The sequence below is a fragment of the Glycine max genome, chromosome 14 (assembly GCF_000004515.6).
Source record: "Glycine max cultivar Williams 82 chromosome 14, Glycine_max_v4.0, whole genome shotgun sequence".
NCBI lineage: Eukaryota > Viridiplantae > Streptophyta > Magnoliopsida > Fabales > Fabaceae > Glycine > Glycine max.
The window spans coordinates 18,572,756-18,591,865 of record NC_038250.2 but is presented as its reverse complement, the minus strand read 5'-3'; the positions used below and the strand labels follow the sequence as shown (position 1 = coordinate 18,591,865).

The window sequence follows — 19,110 nt, the reverse complement described above, 5'->3', positions numbered from 1 at the left end:
TTTATAACATAGAGAACATGTTTGATCACACATTCACATTGTAATTTTCCACATCCAGATGGAAGCTCCCTGTTGCAGCTTTCACGACTCTTACAAAATGGACATGTTTTTCAAACACGCTGTGAGAAGGAATTGTGGAGGCTCCTATTTCAATTGCTTGATGCATTACCCTTTATTTGATATTGTAGCAGTGAAATTACCACTAGACCTGGAATTTAGATCCCTCTTTTGCGGTGCCTAAGGCAAACAATTCATCGATGATAGATCCCGCAGATTGATCTAGGAAATAAAACAATGAAACTGAAAGACCTATGAACAGTATGTATATCATATACAATCACAAAATGAAGCATCACGTAAACATGGTGTCGATGCATTAAATGGAGACCTTACAAGCTCCATTCCAAAAATTAATTAAGAAACATCTGTGTAGTTAAGTTTCTACCCTGATTCTGTTCCTATTCTAATACCAATTAGGACATAAGATCTAATATTCTCCAATTCTGACTGGAAAATTCCCAACATTGCAGCTGCACAGTTCAAGGCTTCCATATATCTGCTCTTATCAAATTGGGCAAAGACAGGGCTCCAAGTAAACTAGACATTGTGAAAGATGGCATTATTGATAATTGTCTCAAGCTACTTCAATTAGCACCTCAGTCTTTATGCTCCACAATAGCTGAGCTGTTTCACATTTTAAATAATAGTAGTGCAATAGCAGAGCTGTTTCACATTTTAAATGCCACAGAAATTGCAGAACCTCTTTTCCGTGTTTTACTCTGTTGAGTTTTCAGCTTATGGGGACAGCATATAAGCACTTGTAAATATATTGGAGGAACCTCAAAGTCTTGCAACCTTGAAGCTTACTCCAAGCCAAGTTGTTGGACCCTTGATTTCTCTTCTGGAATCCCCATTCCAAACAATTCAGCAGCTGGGCACAGAACCGTTATCTCACCTTCTTGTGCAGGAACATTTTTAGCAAGATATTACAACAAAGTATTCAGTTGTGCCACTCGTACAACTTTCAGGATTTGGAATATTGAACTTAAAGCAAACAATGATAAAAGCTTTGGAAAAAATTTCCACAAATTGGACAAAGGCAGTTACTGATGCAGGAGGTATTTTTGAGCTTGCAAAGGTTATTATTCAATAAGACCCTTAACCACCACATGCACTCTGGGAATCAGCTGCTTTAGTTCTCTTAATGTATTATATTCCAATGCCGATTACTATTTTAAAGTTCCTGTGGTGGTTCTTGTAAAACTTTTGCACTCAACACTTAGCATAGCCCTTAATGCTTCAAGAGTTCATGACAGAAGCGGTGCTTCAAGTGCTGAGCAGATGATGGAAGCTGTTGTTGGACCTTTTAAGATCTCATCATTGAGAAGAAGAATCTGGTAGATTACTAGATGTGAGAGTAAGAGAGATGAAGGTGTCTAGGTATGCTATAGGGCCTTTATCCAAGTATCTAACCAGATCACAGTCTGGCAAACTTCTTTCTGCTTTAGCTTTGGCCTTTGGGAGATCTTTCCCAGAATGTCGTGCATTGATAGGTTTACTTGAAGATCGGCCAACTGAAGAAATGAAGGGTGGTGGCTATTTGTGCATTGCAAAAGTTTGTCATGAACACCAGGACTAATAGTCAAGCCATTACAGAAGCTGGTGATTCAGGAACTGCTGCTGTCTCCAAACGCAGAAGTTGCTGCACAAGCCATACATTGCAAGAATATGTGTCAAATGAGTTGATCAGTTACATCATAATTGTCCATATTGATAGTGTTCCTTGCTTTACACTGATGCATACTTTTAGAGCAACTACTTTTGTCATGTCTCATAGCTCTCTAATCATGTCTGTTTTGTTTATTAGTAGTCTTTGGTTTGATGGACTAAATAGAAATTCTTTTAATTGCACATTTTTTCCTGTATGAAAGCTTCATGATAATGTTTGTTTAATTTACAAGGATTAGGTTTTGATAACTAATTGTAGTTTAATTATGGGAAACACTTTTTATTTTGCTGTTTGAACCAATATTATTAGAATTCAAAGAGATACCTTCAACTTGTGATTCAGCCTATGTTTCATTTTGAACTTTTTGGAAGTAAAAAAACAACCAAGTTTTGATTATTCGAGTGTTTTTTACAAGCATTACGTAGTTACTCTTCATAATGGACGTTTTTCAGAGTAATTGGATATTGTCAACATGTATGAATAAATTAATCTCCTTCCTGTTTTCTTTTCACTCCTAGTATAAATCTTTTAGTTCAATTATATTTCTGTTTTTAGATTTTAGTTTCATTTTAGAAAAATGGAGGATGTGTAAACATTTTTTCACTGTCAATCCTATTTATATTTAATGAGAAAATTAAATTTTCACATATAGATTGGAAAGAGAGTTATGGTCCACTGCCACAATCAATGTGAAGATTTTGAGAACTCTACGGGTGATATTCATGAACTTCGATAAGCTCCACACATCTGAAGCAGGAACTCTTTGCATTCCTCATTAGGTAGGGGCACGGAGAAGCGACTCAGGATTCTATACTTGTCACGTTTTGCTTGCTAGACAATCTTGGTCAACTATGCCAATAAGCTACGATTACTGCTGAAGCCATCCCAATTTTGCAAATGCTCATGAAAACCTGCCCACCTAGTTTCCATCCCAATTTTGCAAATGCTCATGAAAACCTGCCCACCTAGTTTCCATGATCTTCTGCACTGCTTATCAGTTTGTTTGATTGTCGCCATTAAGCGCGAAAACAACGGAAGCACTAATGCATTCTGCTGGTTGACAATAGGCAATGCTCCTCCCAAAACAAACCAAGGTATGTTGGAAGAAGAAGATTTTATTTCATTTGACACACCAAATACAAGAGTATGATCCCCTATTTATACTAGAATAGAGTGACTACTCACATAATTTGCTTATTCAAGAATATTGAATGCTCACATAATTGCTTATTCAAGACTTTGTAACTTACAACTTTACAACTTTCATCTTTCACAATTTAAGGCTCATAAAACTTGTTATTATTATTTTTCTATTTAATATCTAACATCCTCCCTTAATTGGAAAATTCTTCTGCACACCAAGTTTTGCTCGCAATCTTCGAAAATCTTCAAATTTGAGAGGCTTGGTGAAAACATCCGCAACTTGATCTTGAGTTTTCACATGAGTCAATTCTACTTCTTTCTTTGTAATGCACTCTCTAATGAAATGATACCTTGTATCTATATGCTTACTTCGTTCATGGAACATCGGATTCTTGGCAAGCTCTTGTGCAGATCTATTATCAACATAGATCTTTGTGCTTTCCTTTTGCAACAACTGAAGTTCCTCCAACAATCTTCTTAGCCAAATGGCATGACATGTGCAAGAAGTTGCAGCTACATACTCGGCTTCACAAGTAGAAAGTGTCACAATGCCTTGCTTCTTAGAACTCCATGTAAAAACACAATCACCCATAAAAAATACAAATCCGGTAGTACTTTTTCTATCATCAACATCTCCGGCAAAATCACTATCACAAAATCCCACAAGCTTATAGTTATTGGAGGGAGAATAAAACAATCCAAAATCAATTGTACCCTTCAAGTAACGAAAATTCTTTTTGCAGCTTTTATATGAGAAGAGGTAGGAGCCTCCGTAAAGCGACACACAACTCCCACCGCATATAGAATATCGGGCCTTGTATTGGTTAGATACCTTAAACTCCCCACAAGACTCTTGAAGACCGTGGAGTCTACCTTCTCTCCTTCATCAAACTTTGATAACTTCAAGCCACCTTCCATATGTGTGTTCACGGGATTGCAATCAAGCATATTAAATTTCTTCAACACTTCTTTTGTGTAGCTTCCTTGTGAGACAAAGATATCATTCTCCGTTTGCTTCACTTCCATTCCCAAGTAATATGACATGAGTCCCATATCTGTCATATCAAATTCACGAGACATGGACTTCTTGAAGTCTTCAAACAAATTTGGGTTATTGCCGGTAAAGATAAGGTCATCCACATAAAGACAAATAAATAAGACATCACCATTATTAAAAGTTTTAACATAAAGAGCATACTCATTTTGACAACGAACAAACCCATTGTCTTGGAAGTACTTGTCAATGCGAGTATTCCATGCCCTCGGTGCTTGCTTTAGACCATACAACGCCTTGTTCGATTTCAAGACTTTTCCTTCTTGACCTTCGATGACAAAACCCATTGGTTGTTCAACATAGACATCTTCTTCAAGATAGCCATTTAGAAATGTCGATTTTACATCAAGCTGAAAAATTCTCCACTTCTTTTGAGCTGCCAAGGAAATAAGAAGACGAATGGTCTCCATGCAGGCAACCGGTGCAAACACTTCATCATAATCAACTCCATATTGTTGCTTGTAGCCTTTAGCTACAAGTCTTGCTTTGTGTCTCTCAACCTCTCCTTTTGCATTCTTCTTGATTTTGAACACCCATTTGACTCCAATTGCTTCATGACCTTTGGGAAGGCTTGATAACTCCCAAGTGTTGTTCTTCTCAATGGCTTTGATTTCTTCTTCCATGGCTTGTCTCCACCTTTTGTCTTTCATTGCTTCATCAAAGTTTAAGGATTCACTGTCAACAAAAAGACAAAACAAATCATTTATAACTTCAGTTTCATCATATAATTCTTGAATATTTCTCATTCTTCTTGGCCTTTCACTTGAACTCCCTTCGGAAGATGATGAGGCTTCATTGGTTGAAGGAGTTGGTGAAAGAGCTGGAGTTGAATCATTTGGAGTCAAGGCTTCTTCATCTATTTCTTCAAAGTACGGAAAAAAATCATAAGTGTTTTCTTTCTCCTCCCAATTCCATGTGCCTTCTTCATAGAACTCGACATCTCGGCTCACAATTGTCTTTCCATTGTTTGGATTGTACAATTTGTAGCCTTTTGAACTTGCATCATAGCCAATGAACACATGTTTCTCACTCCGATCACCAAGCTTGAATCTTCCTTGGTCGGGTACATGAGCATATGCAATGCTCCCAAATACTCTCAAGTGATCAACTCTTGGCTTCACTCCACTCCATGCTTCTTGTGGTGTTTGATCTTTGACATTCTTTGTTGGGGAGCGATTGGACAAATAAACGGCACATGCAACAGCTTCGGCCCAAAATTCCTTTGGCATATTTTTAGCCTTCAACATACATCAAGTCATATTAAGAATAGTTCTATTTTTTTCTCTCTGCTACCCCATTTTGTTGTGGAGATCTAGGAACTGTTAGAGGGCGACGAATCCCATATTTTTCACAAAATTCATTAAATTCTTTTGATGTGAATTCGCCACCTCTATCGGATCTTAGAGCTTTGATTACATAACCACTCTCATTTTCCACAAGAGCTTTAAAATTTTTAAAAACTACAAATGCCTTAGATTTTTGCTTTAGAAAATAAACCCAAGTCTTTCTACTATAATCATCAATAAAAAGCAAGAAATATTTATTGTTACCACATGAAGGAGGATTGATTGGGCCACACACATCGGTGTAAACAAGTTGGACAGGCTCATTTGCTCTTGAATTAGCTTCTTTTGGAAAACTCCTTCTTGCATGCTTTCCAAGGAGACATGTTTCACACAATTGATTAGGATGGTTGATGTGAGGCATCCCTTTCACCATATTCTCTTCTCCTAAGGATTTTAGTGCTCCAAAATTCAAGTACCCAAATCTCATATGCCAACACCATGATTCATCTTTTATGCTAGCCTTCAAACATTTTGCTTCATTGGTTTTAATATTCAAAGTGAACATTATATTTCTTGACATAAACACCTTGGCAATCAAATTAAATTTTTGATCTTGAAGCCATAAACAACAATCTTTCATATGAATTTCATACCCTTTTTCAACAAGTTGTCCCAAACTCAAAATATTGTTTTCTAGTTTAGGAACATAGTAAACATCCGTGATTAATTTGTGAGCACCATCTTTTAAAGAAATTAAAATGGTACCTTTTCCTTGGATTTGCACCTAGGAAGAATCTCCAAAAGAAACATTTCCTTTCACCTTCTCATCAAGTTCCACAAATTTCTCTTTGCATCCACACATGTGATTGCTTGCTCCATTGTCAAGATACCATAAGCATTTGTCTTCCTTCTCACCATTATTAAGTGATAGTAGTAGTGCTGGCTCTTCAACTTCTTTATCTTCTTTATCATCAACAAGATTGACCTTCTCTTCAACATTTGTTCTACACTCCCAAGAGTAATGGCCATATTTATGACAATTAAAACATTCAACATTAGATTTATCATACCTCCTTTCATATGCTTTTTCATAATTGTTTCTACCTCTTTCTCTTCCTCTTCCACAACTTCTAGTGGATTGATGGCTCCTCCATTCATTATTGTCAAAATTATCACGATCTCCTCTTCCTCCTCTTCCTTGGCCACGACCACGTCCTCTTCCACGTCCACATGCTTTTTGACTACTTTCTCCTCCATTTTCTTTCAAAGAAGCTTTGGCTTTGAGGACTTGATCCAATGGCTCATCATGTCTTCTATTGAACCTTTCTTCATAGGCTTGAAGAGAACCCATCAATTGGTCTACAATCATTGAGTCTAAATCCTTAGACTCTTCAATAGCACAAACCTCATAATCAAATTTAGCGATTAAGGAGCGAAGGATCTTTTCCACCACACGAACATCTTCCATATTTTCTCCATAACGCTTCATTTGGTTCACAATAGCCAACACCTTGTTGCCAAAATCTGAGATAGATTCGGATTCCTTCATATGCAATGATTCAAACTCTCTACGTAGAGTTTGTAGGTGCACCTTTTTTTTTTACCTTATCAACACCTTCAAGGGAGGTTTTCAAAATCTCCCATGTTTCTTTGGATGTGGTTGCATTTGACACCAACTCGAACATAGCTTCATCCAAACCTTGATGAATGAAAGTAAGTGCTTGTTGATCCTTCTTCTTCGACTTCAACAAAGTCTCCTTCTCATTTGGTGACAAAATAGCCTCATTTTGAGGTTGGATATAACATTTCTCTACAATCTCCCATGCATCTTGAGAACCTAACAAGGCTTTCATGCGACGACACCAATTATCATAATTCTCTTTGGTAAGACGAGGGAATTGAAACATACTCAATCCATTGCTTGCCATCTCTCAACTCACAAAGTGTTTCTCTCTCAACGCTCTAGAACTGAAGCTCTGATACCACTTTGTTGGAAGAAGAAGAAGATTTTATTTCATTTGGCACACCAAATACAAGAGTATGATCCCCTATTTATACTAGAATAGAGTGACTACTCACATAATTTGTTTATTCAAGAATACTGAATGCTCACATAATTGCTTATTCAAGACTTTGTAACTTACAACTTTACAACTTTCATCTTCCACAATTTAAGGCTCATAAAACTTGTTATTATTATTTTTCTAATTAATATCTAAGAAGGTATTCCCATGAATAATTTGAAAAATCTACAAAAGCTCTAAATATTGTCTTAGCCAATGTATATGATTGCAGTTCTTAAACAATTTTTAAGCTGAAACTGTTGGTCTTTTGTTCTTTGCAGTCCTCTTTTCTATTAATTATAAGCTTCATTTTTTACTATTCCTAGTTTTCATGTAGGTACCATGCTGATTACCAATTGCATTTGATATGACAACCGAAATTTTGAAATCATTTTACTTAAAATATTCATTGATCAAGGAGTACCCTATAATTTTCAACATCTCAAATTTCCAACGATTTAAAAGGGACTCAGTTTTGATTATATAATTCCACTTCATATTGAATCATATGGGATGTAATTTAACCGTGAACCACTTCAGTTTTACATATGGGAAAACTGCAGATTTATTTTTCTTTGTCCAAAATTTATTTACAAAGTTATTAATTGATTTGTCTGCCGTCTCTAATGAGGATTAAATTTTCTTATACAAGATAACCGATACCATTTATTGTTTTTGCTTCTGTTAGGTAGTGAACCATAGTACTTCTCTAGAATGGAAAGAAGGATTCAGGCCTAAAGCTACATATCATATGCAATTGCAAGAAAGCTTTTATGCTGGAAACTTCTTTGATGGCTTTCTTCAATCTTTCTCGTGTGATGATTATGATATATGGTTGCCCATTTGCTGTAAAGTATTACATCATTTTTCTTTCGTAGAACTGATGCACAGGCCTGTGACAGGCCAGTCTTAAAGCAGAAGGCATTCGATTCCTGGCCAGATTCTGAAGGGGGTATGTCGAAGAAAGTAATTGGCAAACTCTGCAAAAGAAAATTATCAATAACCCATTACATGGAGCATTGCATTTGACTAGTGATTTGCTAGATCTTATTCTGACTCCTCTAATGAGAGGTATCTCCTTCTCCAGTTTTCTTTTGCAGTTCTGTTTCTTTTTTACTGTAAGCATAATTTCTCATGTGTGTTCATTAATTGATTATTATTTATCACATACTTTCTCGTTATTTTCTCTACAATGTCATTCCTGATCTTCATGTTTGCTATAACATTTGAAGAGAATTTATAACATGATTTTGTGCTCTGCTTATAAATTTTATCATTAAAAAGTGTGAAATGAAATTATCCATATAAAAGTTTTAATTACGTTGTAAGAGGTAGAAGGAAAGGTTGGATAAAGACTGCAACCCGGGTGTTTCAAGCTCTGAGAATCGCTGTTAATGATGAACTGAAGACACTTGAGGATTCCCTCTATTCTTCTTTTGATTGCCTTGCACCTAGGAGTAGGCTTGCTGTCATATCTTTTCACAGTCTAGAGGACAGAATCGTGAAGCAGACATTTCTTGATATCATTAAAGGGAGAGAAGATGTGGATGAAAATGGAGAGCCTCAACAGTGATTTGAGGAAGACTAGTGATGAAATCAAGGAAAAAAAACATGGATAAAACAAGTAATGCATGGATCAAATGGAACAATTCTCACAAAAAGACCGATAACGCTATCAGGAGAAGAAAAAGAAAACCGCCGAAGAACAAGTGCAAAGCTCAGGGTTAATACAGAAGCACTCTGAAGATAAAAACATGTCAAATTGTTGTCTGGTGCACGTGCTACAACTTCACTAGACAACATCTGCCTAACGTCAAAGGAGGAATCTAAGGTCGTTGATGAGGTCTTATTGGGAATCTTCCTAATGTTGTCAACGAGCGACCATGAAGTCCTTGGCAGATCTATCATGACGAAGTGCAGATCTATGGCGTGGAGTGCATATGTATCACGATTTCGAGGTTCGTTTTCACAGCTTTCATGCCCCTTTCATTGTGTCACGACTTCGATGTCGCCAACTCAGACAAATCTATAATTTGTCATGTTTTATGATTGTTGTTGTTTTTTGAATAATGTCTTTCATTGATTGTTTTTGTTTAGTAAGTAGAGGAAGAAGAAGAGGTGAGAGAAGGTTACATTTTCTACTTATACTTGGACGCCAATATTTATCTAATTAACAACATCAGTTTATCGAATCAAATTAAAACAAATTTCTTAAAAAATAAAAGATCAAATTGAAAATAAAATAAAATAAAAGACTAAATAGGTCATTTTTCATTTGAGACTGACATTGGAAAAAAAGAATGAAAAAGTTAAGTAATAAATTGTTAATGCTTTCCTTTATTTATGCGGAGAAGTAGTTATAATCTCAATAACATTGTGAGAGTAATCATTGTTTTTTATGTCAGATTTTCATTTTATATGGGTAGTTTAAAATTTAAATATATAAATGAATGGAAAATACTAATTATGCATTTATACTTAAAATGAATAGCAATAAAAAATATTTAATGAAATTAAAATTTTAATTATATTGAGTATTTAATATTTTATTTTTATAAATAATTAATAAAATTATCAAATATTATTTAATTATTGTTCTGACAAATTATTAATTATAAGTTCATTATTTGTATAAGTTAATATTCTTTAATATGCAAGAAATAAGAGGCATATGTCTGATGCCTTAAAAATAGTGGTTAAGAGGTAACTAGGATTAATCTTACAGGGAGAACTTTGCGTAATTTAAATAGATTATAAATTTATATTACATTCTCATTCTTGTATAATAAAAGTATTAATTAGAATATTTAATATACTTAGGAATGAATTATTTTTAATTATTTAAAAAACTTTAAAGTATGAATGAAATGGCTTTTACATCTTTAATCTAATAAATACTTTTTTTTTGGTATAGATAAATACTTTTTTTTATTAAATATTGATTATGTTTTTACCTTTTTTAAAGTGTTTTAACATTTTACAAAAAAATTGAAATAATATAATGGATATAAAATCTTTTCAAGGAGTTTCTTAAAGGGTTAATTATAAAATATCTACAACATGAATTAAAATATACATTAAAAAACAAATATTATGTTAGTTTTAAATACTTCATAATAATTTATTTAAAATAATAATTAAGGATAATATTATATATATATATATATATATATATATATATATATATATATATATTATGCATATATATTTTCTATTTTAAAATCTTTCATAAACTAACTATTTTAATTAGTACAGTAAGAAAAATAACAAGTTTTTAGACACGCACAAGTACTGTATATATAATATAAACAAAATTTATGTATATATAAATAAAATTGATTGTACAAATGTACAATTTATAACATTAAATATTACATTAATGTTTGTGTGTGTTTTTTCCCCAAATTATAGGTGTAATATATCATTAATTTTATAGATGATTAATCCTTTTTAAAAATTTTAATTGATCATCTTTAATAAAAAAATTTATTTTTAATTATATTTAATTCATCTATAAAACTTCAACATTAAACCTCAAAAGATTTGACCCTAATACCATTTGGACAAATCCTATTTTTGGATTTAGCTCCTCATCTTCTATATGTAAGAATAAAAAAACATGTAAAACAAATTTACAATAACTCACAATTCAAAAGCAATTAAACTAAACTCTTTGGTGAATTTAAATCCTCTAAAATGAATCATAAGTATATTAGAAGATAAAGTATAATAATAATTACTTACCTATTTATTATGACATAGTTTAGAAGGAATTGATAATCTTTTTTATAACACATTTTAGAATTCAAATGAAATATTTAATTTTTTTCCATTAGTTGTTGTTATTCAATATTTTAAGTATTTATGTTTTTATTGATAGTGATGTATAATACTTGTAAATTTTAATATTTTCACATAACGCGTAACAAGTTAATAACTATTAATAAAGAAATAATTTATGCATTAGTAACTTAAAAAAACAATAAAATCAATTAAATTAATTATTTTTATTGGTGTGATTGATGTACAAAGTGTTTTATAATAAAGACCCAAGGGGAGTATTAATTAGAAAAATCAACATTAATTTTTCAATTGCATTGTACTTTTGTTAACTATTTAAATGAATTCAAGATTAATAATTGATTAAAAAAATCATGCCTCCCCTCCTCGCAAATAGCAACACTTATGCGGTTAATAACCTCTGTTTTCCGTTAAAGTTGTCAGTAACAGACAGCAGCATTTCCCCAATTCCTTGTCCAACTATTCTGTAATCTGCTTTTGTTTCAACCTTTTCTTCGTATTCCTTCAACACCCAACAGATTAATGGGTGATCACTCTAACTACCATTTCCTTTCTCTTCTCTCTGCAATCAAACACTCCCATTCTGAGTTCTCTTTCTCTGTTTTAGCCTAATCCCTGGTGCTTTGATTTTGCAGCAAAAGCTATCCTTTTGAGCAACAAATGGTACGGACATGGACAATTTTGGGTCACACGTTCATCCCCCACCACACAAAAATTCAGCCACGGGTTAGCTAGTTAGTTTTTTTTTATATATAGTTGTTAGAATGTTAGTTTTGTTAACAGTGGGTATCGAATCCGTAACCTTACTCCCCTTCTCTTTTCTTTTAACTATTCAACCTGCCGTATAGCTTCAACTTATCCGAGTTATATTGTGTGAACTTGCTTTAAGGATAAAGTTTTCCCTTGCTATGTGTACTTGTGTACTGATGAGATCTTGTAGTACTTCTTGTTTATTTTTAGAGCAAATTATATTGACATTCCCTTGTAGTTTCTTGAGATTGCACACAATATCTTTGCCTTACTTTACAATATCTCTCCTTAAGGGGGTACTGTACGGGTTAAAAAGGCAAGGGTATGATGTGCAATCTTAAGAAATCACAGGGGTGTCAGAGTAATTTGTTCTTATTTTTGTTTTTTTTTTTGTTGGATTTGTTGTGGAACTCAAATATTGTGAATTGAGATCTTTGCTAAGAATTGTTAGCTTTTTTTTACCATGAATTGAAATATTTAGGAAAATGGATCTCAAGGTGAAGGCATTAACTTCCATGAATTCAAATGACAAAAAGAAGGCAAATTTGTTTGCTGCAAAAAAGGAGAGAATTATTCTGCCAACATATAATGATGATCTTGGAGGCAATAAATATCACATCAGTGAATTTCTGAGCCAACCTAGTGGAATCGCAGCCGTATTGAACACGAAGGCCTTCCAATCATTTCAATCTCTTGATGCTAACACATACAGGTCTGCTACCTCCTTAATTCTGTTTTGGTGGCTTGAGTAGTTCTTTCAGGTTTCAATGGTTTGGATACTGCAAATTTTGTTACTCATCTAGATTGTGACAAAATAAATTAGAGTAAATTTCAGGACCAGATTACAGGTTATGGTGCTTACCTAATTCTTTTCATACATATTTGGCACTGACAATACAAATGAGCATAACAGGCCATGTGTTGAATTTTGCTCAAACTGAAGCTACCCAAAATTATTAGATTTTTAATAAATTAAAAGTATTTCTTGTTTATGAAGATCACGTGTAGATTAACAGGTGATTTGCATGAGTCCACAAGAAAGTGGAGCTGTTTCTTAAGTATTTTTTATAAATTAAAAGTATTTCTTGTTTATGAAGATCACGTGTAGATAAACAGGTGATTTTCATGAGTCCACAAGAAAGTGGAGCTGTTTCTTAAATTTAGGTTCTCACAGTTCCTACACTTTGAAATGGTTCAGCTGATGGAATCAGTTATTCTTATTCAAAATAGGTTGAAAATACTATTCATAAAAAACTGTCAAAACACTTGAGTTTTAGACAACAAATACTTCTTTTTCTGAATGTTTTAATGAACTTTGGCAAATATCTTACTGCACTAGGGTTGTGGCAGAAGAAGTATGATTCTGAAAGCAAATAATTATTCTTGTATGCGTAGGTGTGAACTGCCTAAACTTCAATTTTTAAACTTTGAAGCTGCCCCATTGCTGGATCTGCGGGTTACCTCAACAGATGAAGATTGCTTGGTTGAGATGCTTTCTTGTAAGGTGTGCCCCTCAACCCAACCAGAAAAGAACAAAAATGGTTGGTTCATGACGTAACAGCTTCATTTTTGGTGAGAGTAATAGAGACACTAAAAACACATTCATTATACACACACAAGTTAGGATCCTTTAGCTGTACACTAAAGAATGTTTTATAGGAATTGGTATTGATACTAAAATAAGATATAACCCAAGGAAATCTCCTTTACATGGTAAAATACTTCTCAATAAACAGAAACACAGCCGAACATAAGAAACACAACTATAAGAGATAAAAATAAGAGCTGATATATATAGATTCTGCCCTCTCTGGCTTAAGCCACCAATTCACTCTTAAAATTCTGTTATGCCACACCATTATTTGCCCTGTCCTTATCCACGTTTCCTTCTGTTTCTCTCTCTCCTCCTCCCCCCTCCCCCCTATCATTGCACAATTCCCCTCTCCTATACCTTGCCTTCATGTGTACATTGCATTACACTCTCCCACCACTTTTCCACCTTACCCTAACTGCATTTGTATTTCTCCTCTCATGAACCTTTGCAAACAATCCAACCCATTCTACTTTCCCGCCGTTATCTTATACATGTCTCAAAGACCCATCAGTGTTCCACACTATCCACTCCCAGATTAATGAGTATTCATTGTGCATGTCATATAAAATTTTACATTAAAATTAGATGTAATTGTTTAAAGTTTCTAAAAATTTGTTGTATGAAAACTGGATTTCTTAAAGTAAATTTTTTAGTACTTAAAGATAGTGCTAAGTATGTATGTTTTTTTATATTGGTTTCCACAGATCCTAACTGTGTGTTTGTGCGTGAGAGAGACAGAGTCAATGAATAAATATACACATACACATAGTAGTAAAGTTGCTTAATTTCTAAGTTTGCATGTGCATTTAAAAAAAAAGTTAGTTATATGCCTAAAACACGCATATTAATTAATGCCCTATGATTCAATAAATGTATATAAACCTTAGTTTGATTGAACATGAATTTTTGAAACATTACTTTTGTCACTCATCCCATTTAATTGTTGGGTACTTTACTATATTATTCAGTTTGAGGGTTCAGAAGTTGTGAAAGAGCAAAACAACCACTTTTCAGGTATCTACAATGTACTGTGTGCATAGTCATACCTTGTTTTATGGGATATAAATTCTTCGCTTTGTCAAATTAAATTATAAAAATGTTTATTTTCTATCAAAATCCTTGTGCAAAGAAACTGCTCTGTCTTCCATAGAACAGAGAGAAAGATGTTTGGTTTTCCTTACAGCATAGCGCCATAGGCCATACTATCTTTTGTAATATTCCCCACCCAGTGGTGCTGAAAATACTGGAAAGGACTTAAGATGAATGCAAAGAGACAAAATTGTGAAAATGCGATGGGATTTATGTAGTTGATCAGATACAAAACCATTTAGTTGGCCTCTTGATGAAAAGAACAAACTGATTTTTAGACTCCTTAAAATGGAAATTTCTCCAGATATCAAGAGAAATTTACTCAAGAACCTTTGATATTATTATCTTTCTAATAGCTAGTCTTTCAACACAGTTTTCTGCTGAATTCAAGTTTATCTGCAATACATGTTTCATGTGACATTTTTGGCTACTTCAGTGTTTTATGAATTGTCACGGTAATGTTTGTTAATAATTTCTATGGATTTGCAGCATTCATGAGAAACCACATGACATGGGGTGGTGCTGGTGCCGAATCATTTTTAGAAGTTGATGTTAATTTGAATCTCACACTTGAGGTTTGTCTTATCCTCATAAATATATAAATATTACATATAATGTTACATCCATATTTGTTTCTCTTTCTTGGGATAGACGAGTGGTAATCCTGTGTGTTATGATGATTGAATTTGTTTTCAAGGACCATGAAGGCATGAACTGCCTTACTTAGATCACCCTCATGTAAATTATATTGTAGCCTAATGGGAAAGAAAGTCCATGGATTCAGTTGAATTTTATTGTGGTGAAAGTGCAATTTCTGTTTTGTTTCTTTTCTAAGAAACTGATGAGTTAAAGTTGACCCATTCCTTCTTAATCCTTACTAATTCATTTTCTGTTGCTGCATATTCATATGTTAAAGGTCACCTGTTTTGAAATTAGTAACCATTAAACTATATTTCAGTTTGACATTATGGATTTTTGCATTTGCCTCTCTCATCTGTAAAAGAAAGATCTCTGCCTGCAGATCTACACACAACCATTTACCATGATGCCTACTTCAGCTGTTGAGGGTCCTGGAAATATGTGAGTTATTTAGTACATAGTTTTTATTTAATCCTTTTAGGTTATGCACTCCGCATGGTCAAGTTCTCTGATGATATATTTATACATAAAGTATTGCATGTAGATTCTCAATTTAAAATTACCAACTATTACTGGCTATAGATGTTATGCCTAATTCTGGAAAGGAGGAAGATATACAATAGCCACTTCTTGGAAATTGAAAGATTCTAGAATACTGGAATATAAAGTTAATATGAGGAGTAGGAAACTAATATATTGCAGTTATCTATCAAGTTTTATTGTGGACTAAATTTAGGGAAAAATCTTCAGCCATTATTTTTCTGATTGATGGCTTAGTATCTCCTCCTTCTTACCCTTTTCTATGATGTAGCCTTTGTAAGACCATAGAGGTTTATCATCATGTAAATATTTCACCTTAACATTTCTCCTTCAGATCTGTCGAGTTGAGTAAGCTTCCTACTTAAATATTGACATTACCAATTATGGCATTACATATTGTATTAGTAAATATTGAGATGGAATTCCTAGTGATTCTTCAGGATGTGCACAAAATTTCTACTTGCTATGGATTCTATTTTAACATAAATGATAAATAAGAACTCAGTCTATGCAAGGTGATTGGAGTCATATTCAGCGATTAACATAGTTGATAAATAAACCTGTGGCCCTCTGGGAGAAACCTTTTTTTACAATTTGGACTTTAAATGAAAAATTATTTGAGGTTTAGAAGACAACAGAACTTAAAATTCTCCAGGGAATTTGGTGATTTTTTTCTTCATTTCAACGTTCTATGTCTGTGGCATATACTTTGTTTATGCTTGTGTGTAAAATCATTTTGTTTCTTTTAGAGGATTTATTTAGGGGCCTATTTAGGCTCATAAAAGTGGTTTATGACATTCAAATTTAGCTTATTTCAATAAACTTCACTGTAAACTTATGAATAAGTTTCATGTGATAAGAACTTATTCAACAAATACTAAACTATTTACTCAAACACGTCTTAAATATGAAAAGTAAAGGTGCCCTTGTCTTGTACTCAAAGTATGTCTTACTCTTGTCTATCATTTTGAAGAAAACTTAATAACTTGCCGTTTTTGCTTAGGAAGATTAATCTCTTTTGGCTATGTACAGAATGATGCAAGCTTTGGTGGACAAGCTGGTGCCACTACTACTTCAGCAGACGCTGCAAGATTATGATGAATGGGTTCGAAAGCAATCATACACTCTAAAGTCATTCTAGGTACAGAAAAGCCACTAGTACAAATTCTTTGGGTAGAGACAACAGAGAGGGAGGGAGAACCTTCGATGTTTAGGGAAAAGAAAGAAACATGAATGGTGAGAATTTGATTTCTAAGAGACCTCTGTTGAAATCTGTATCCATGTAAACATAACTCTTCTGATTAATAACAGGTGTCTCTTTCTCTCTTCTATTTATTCTATCTGGCAAGAAATGATAACAAAAATGAGATGCAGGGATACATCCATAGGGAATAACAGTACATAAGAATTTATTTTTTATATATAAAAATTCAATACCTCGATAAATTAATCTTAGACTCTGGTTAAGTATATCGTCTTCAAAAAGAAAAAAAAATAACGGTAAATAATAAATAATAACAGCTTTCAAAATTTAATATTAGACTTAATTATATTTTTCACCATTCAAGTATCACAACTGCAATTTGGGTGGCCCAATAAGAATTGGGCCAATTGAGTCTTTTATCTTTGGGACATGCTAGGTGCATCCAACAATTATGTGAATGGGCATAATTGCCCTTGTTTAAAATTTTAAAAATGAAGCGCACCCAGCAGTCCCCACCTTTCCGCCTTCTTGCTTTTCTTCTCTTCCTTCTTCCTCCGCGCGTCTCTTCCTTCTGGCTGCCATTTCCGTTCGTTTTCAAAGCTTTTGTGGTGTCGTTGCTGCGTTTCCGCCGTCAAGGTTAGTATCCCCTATCTCCCCTCCCCTCCTAGGTTGTTTATTTAGTTTAGGAGAAGTTGACTTTAGGGTAGAAGACTTGTCTGAAAACTGGCACCTGTAACGGTTTGTTCATCTGGAACAAGCTCTTCCGGATGTTATTCCGAAAGAACTTTTTCCGTAAGAAGAAATTGAAGCTACCGAAAGAAGTTCTTCTGGGAGTGTCTCCGGAAAAACTTCTTCCGATAGTGTCTCCGGAAGAAGGTTCTTCCGGTAGTAGGAATTTTTAAAAAAAATTAGTTTTGTTTTTTTATATATAAATGAAGTTGTTATTTTTTTTATAAATTAAGTTGTGTATGTTTTGTTTTGTAATAATAGAAATATTTATTCTTGCATGGTGGTATGTAAAAAAAATTACTTAAATATTATATATTAGGTTAAATTTTTGTTTTTTATATTTTTGTTTAGTGGTTGAGTGTGTAGGGTTTAGTTTAGGATAGTCAACAATGCTTAGGGTAGTGTGATTAGGGTTTATAACGTAAGGCTGAAGATTTATGTAAATATATGTAGGTTTTTAATTATATGAATAGTTTATTTGACCCAAAAAAATACATGTTCTTCATGATTTGTAGATCATGGTTAGAACACGAGGTTTAGGTCGTGCTTTAGCTAGGGTTATAGGCAGAGGTAGACCGGATGAGCATGATGCAATTGATGTTCCCCGGAGGCATAGGCCTACAGCATCAGCCCGTAGGCAACAAGTACATATTGCGGTTGATGAGGATGTTTCTTAGGTGACTGAGGATGTTCCTCATATGGCGGAGGATGTTTCTTAGATGACTGAGGATGTCCCTCATATGGCTGACGATGTTCCTCAGATGAGTGAAGATGCACCTCAGATGATTGCGGACGTAGATGCGACTATTGCAGAGGAATTAGGTCGTGATGGTGCTGAGGGGTCACATGCTGATGAGGGATTCCCTGGTGAGCCACGTGACCCATCAGTGTTGACTTCATTTGCGGAGCATGTTGCACATGCCATTTGGACTGGACAGGTATTATAATTTGTTAATTTTTTCTTCTTCTTGATTTGTTTGTCATTAAAAAAAAATATATTTGTATATTTGGAATGATTTGTACTTCAATTCAGGAGCGTCATGAGCCGAAGTTGGTGTCGCACGGGAGGAAGGTGGCTTTAATTGGGAGGCCAGTGCCTGAGATTGAAGGGCTGGTTGCTGCCACAGGATTAAGTCCATTGATCGGGTGTTCAGTTGCAACCGGTGATCCTGGACTTATTGATGTGCCATCATTTTCTTCTATTTTCTAAACCCTTTTTGCACCATTTTAATTATTGATTGGTCTTAATTGTCAATTAATCAGACAGTTTTATTATTTGGGCTCATTTAGCTAATTTGATGTTTTTAATCTAATTTCAGGAATTAATGAAACATTGGGCTTAATCCGGATTTTGGTTATGGACTTGAAGAGGGCAAATAAAGCAGCGCTTACCTTAGTTAATTTCTAATTAGGAAATTTCGCAATTTTATTTTATGTTGTTCAGTGTTTATTTCGTTTTGGGCCAGAGTATTGTAATAGGGCCCAGTGA

At 33.9% G+C, this 19,110-nt stretch overlaps 3 protein-coding genes and 1 non-coding gene across 11 annotated transcripts; 3 read left to right on the top strand and 1 right to left on the bottom strand.

Moving 5' to 3' along the window:
* Window positions 1-5,996: 5,996 nt before the first annotated feature.
* LOC102662165 (uncharacterized) lies at window positions 5,997-7,140 on the bottom strand. The gene is made up of 2 exons (XM_006596657.1): window positions 6,828-7,140; window positions 5,997-6,736 (listed from the first exon to the last, which is right to left on the bottom strand). Exons 1-2 carry the CDS (start codon window positions 7,138-7,140, stop codon window positions 5,997-5,999), a joined length of 1,053 nt encoding a protein of 350 aa, XP_006596720.1.
* A 905-nt stretch (window positions 7,141-8,045) lies between these two features.
* LOC100793446 (uncharacterized) lies at window positions 8,046-17,017 on the top strand. 8 transcript variants are annotated; one of them, XM_014767263.2, is made up of 9 exons: window positions 8,053-8,346; window positions 8,605-9,233; window positions 11,712-11,802; window positions 12,308-12,538; window positions 13,222-13,330; window positions 14,389-14,434; window positions 14,999-15,084; window positions 15,531-15,589; window positions 16,721-17,017. In XM_014767263.2, exons 2-9 carry the CDS (start codon window positions 9,140-9,142, stop codon window positions 16,827-16,829), a joined length of 825 nt encoding a protein of 274 aa, XP_014622749.1. In that variant the 5' UTR covers window positions 8,053-8,346; window positions 8,605-9,139; the 3' UTR covers window positions 16,830-17,017. The 8 variants fall into 8 exon arrangements, 7 of the variants coding, with proteins under 7 accessions (XP_040864771.1, XP_014622751.1, XP_014622750.1 ...); XM_014767265.2 differs by having other exon boundaries at window positions 8,047-9,233; window positions 15,517-15,589; window positions 16,721-16,811; XR_001384764.3 differs by having other exon boundaries at window positions 8,048-9,233; window positions 15,468-15,589; window positions 16,721-16,797.
* On the top strand, window positions 12,066-12,169 carry MIR9732 (microRNA MIR9732). Its single transcript, NR_126768.1, has one exon. It is a non-coding gene; the product is annotated as a microRNA MIR9732 (primary transcript).
* A 104-nt stretch (window positions 17,018-17,121) lies between the features above and the next one.
* Window positions 17,122-18,877, top strand: LOC121173398 (uncharacterized). Its single transcript, XM_041008838.1, has 2 exons — window positions 17,122-18,559; window positions 18,655-18,877. Exons 1-2 carry the CDS (start codon window positions 18,341-18,343, stop codon window positions 18,829-18,831), a joined length of 396 nt encoding a protein of 131 aa, XP_040864772.1. The 5' UTR covers window positions 17,122-18,340; the 3' UTR covers window positions 18,832-18,877.
* Window positions 18,878-19,110: the final 233 nt, after the last annotated feature.

Excerpts from the sequence above, each read along its gene's own strand:
- LOC102662165 (XM_006596657.1), bottom strand. The coding sequence starts at position 7,140 with ATGGCAAGCAATGGATTGAGTATGTTTCAATTCCCTCGTCTTACCAAA. Across the intron at positions 6,737-6,827 it reads TTTGAAAACCTCCCTTGAAG|ATTTTGGCAACAAGGTGTTG; the intron begins GTGTTGATAAGG and ends AATCTATCTCAG.
- LOC121173398 (XM_041008838.1), top strand. The coding sequence starts at position 18,341 with ATGACTGAGGATGTCCCTCATATGGCTGACGATGTTCCTCAGATGAGT. Across the intron at positions 18,560-18,654 it reads ATGCCATTTGGACTGGACAG|GAGCGTCATGAGCCGAAGTT; the intron begins GTATTATAATTT and ends ACTTCAATTCAG.
- LOC100793446 (XM_014767263.2), top strand. The coding sequence starts at position 9,140 with ATGTTGTCAACGAGCGACCATGAAGTCCTTGGCAGATCTATCATGACG. Across the intron at positions 11,803-12,307 it reads ACACAAAAATTCAGCCACGG|GAAAATGGATCTCAAGGTGA; the intron begins GTTAGCTAGTTA and ends TGAAATATTTAG. Across the intron at positions 14,435-14,998 it reads GCAAAACAACCACTTTTCAG|CATTCATGAGAAACCACATG; the intron begins GTATCTACAATG and ends ATGGATTTGCAG.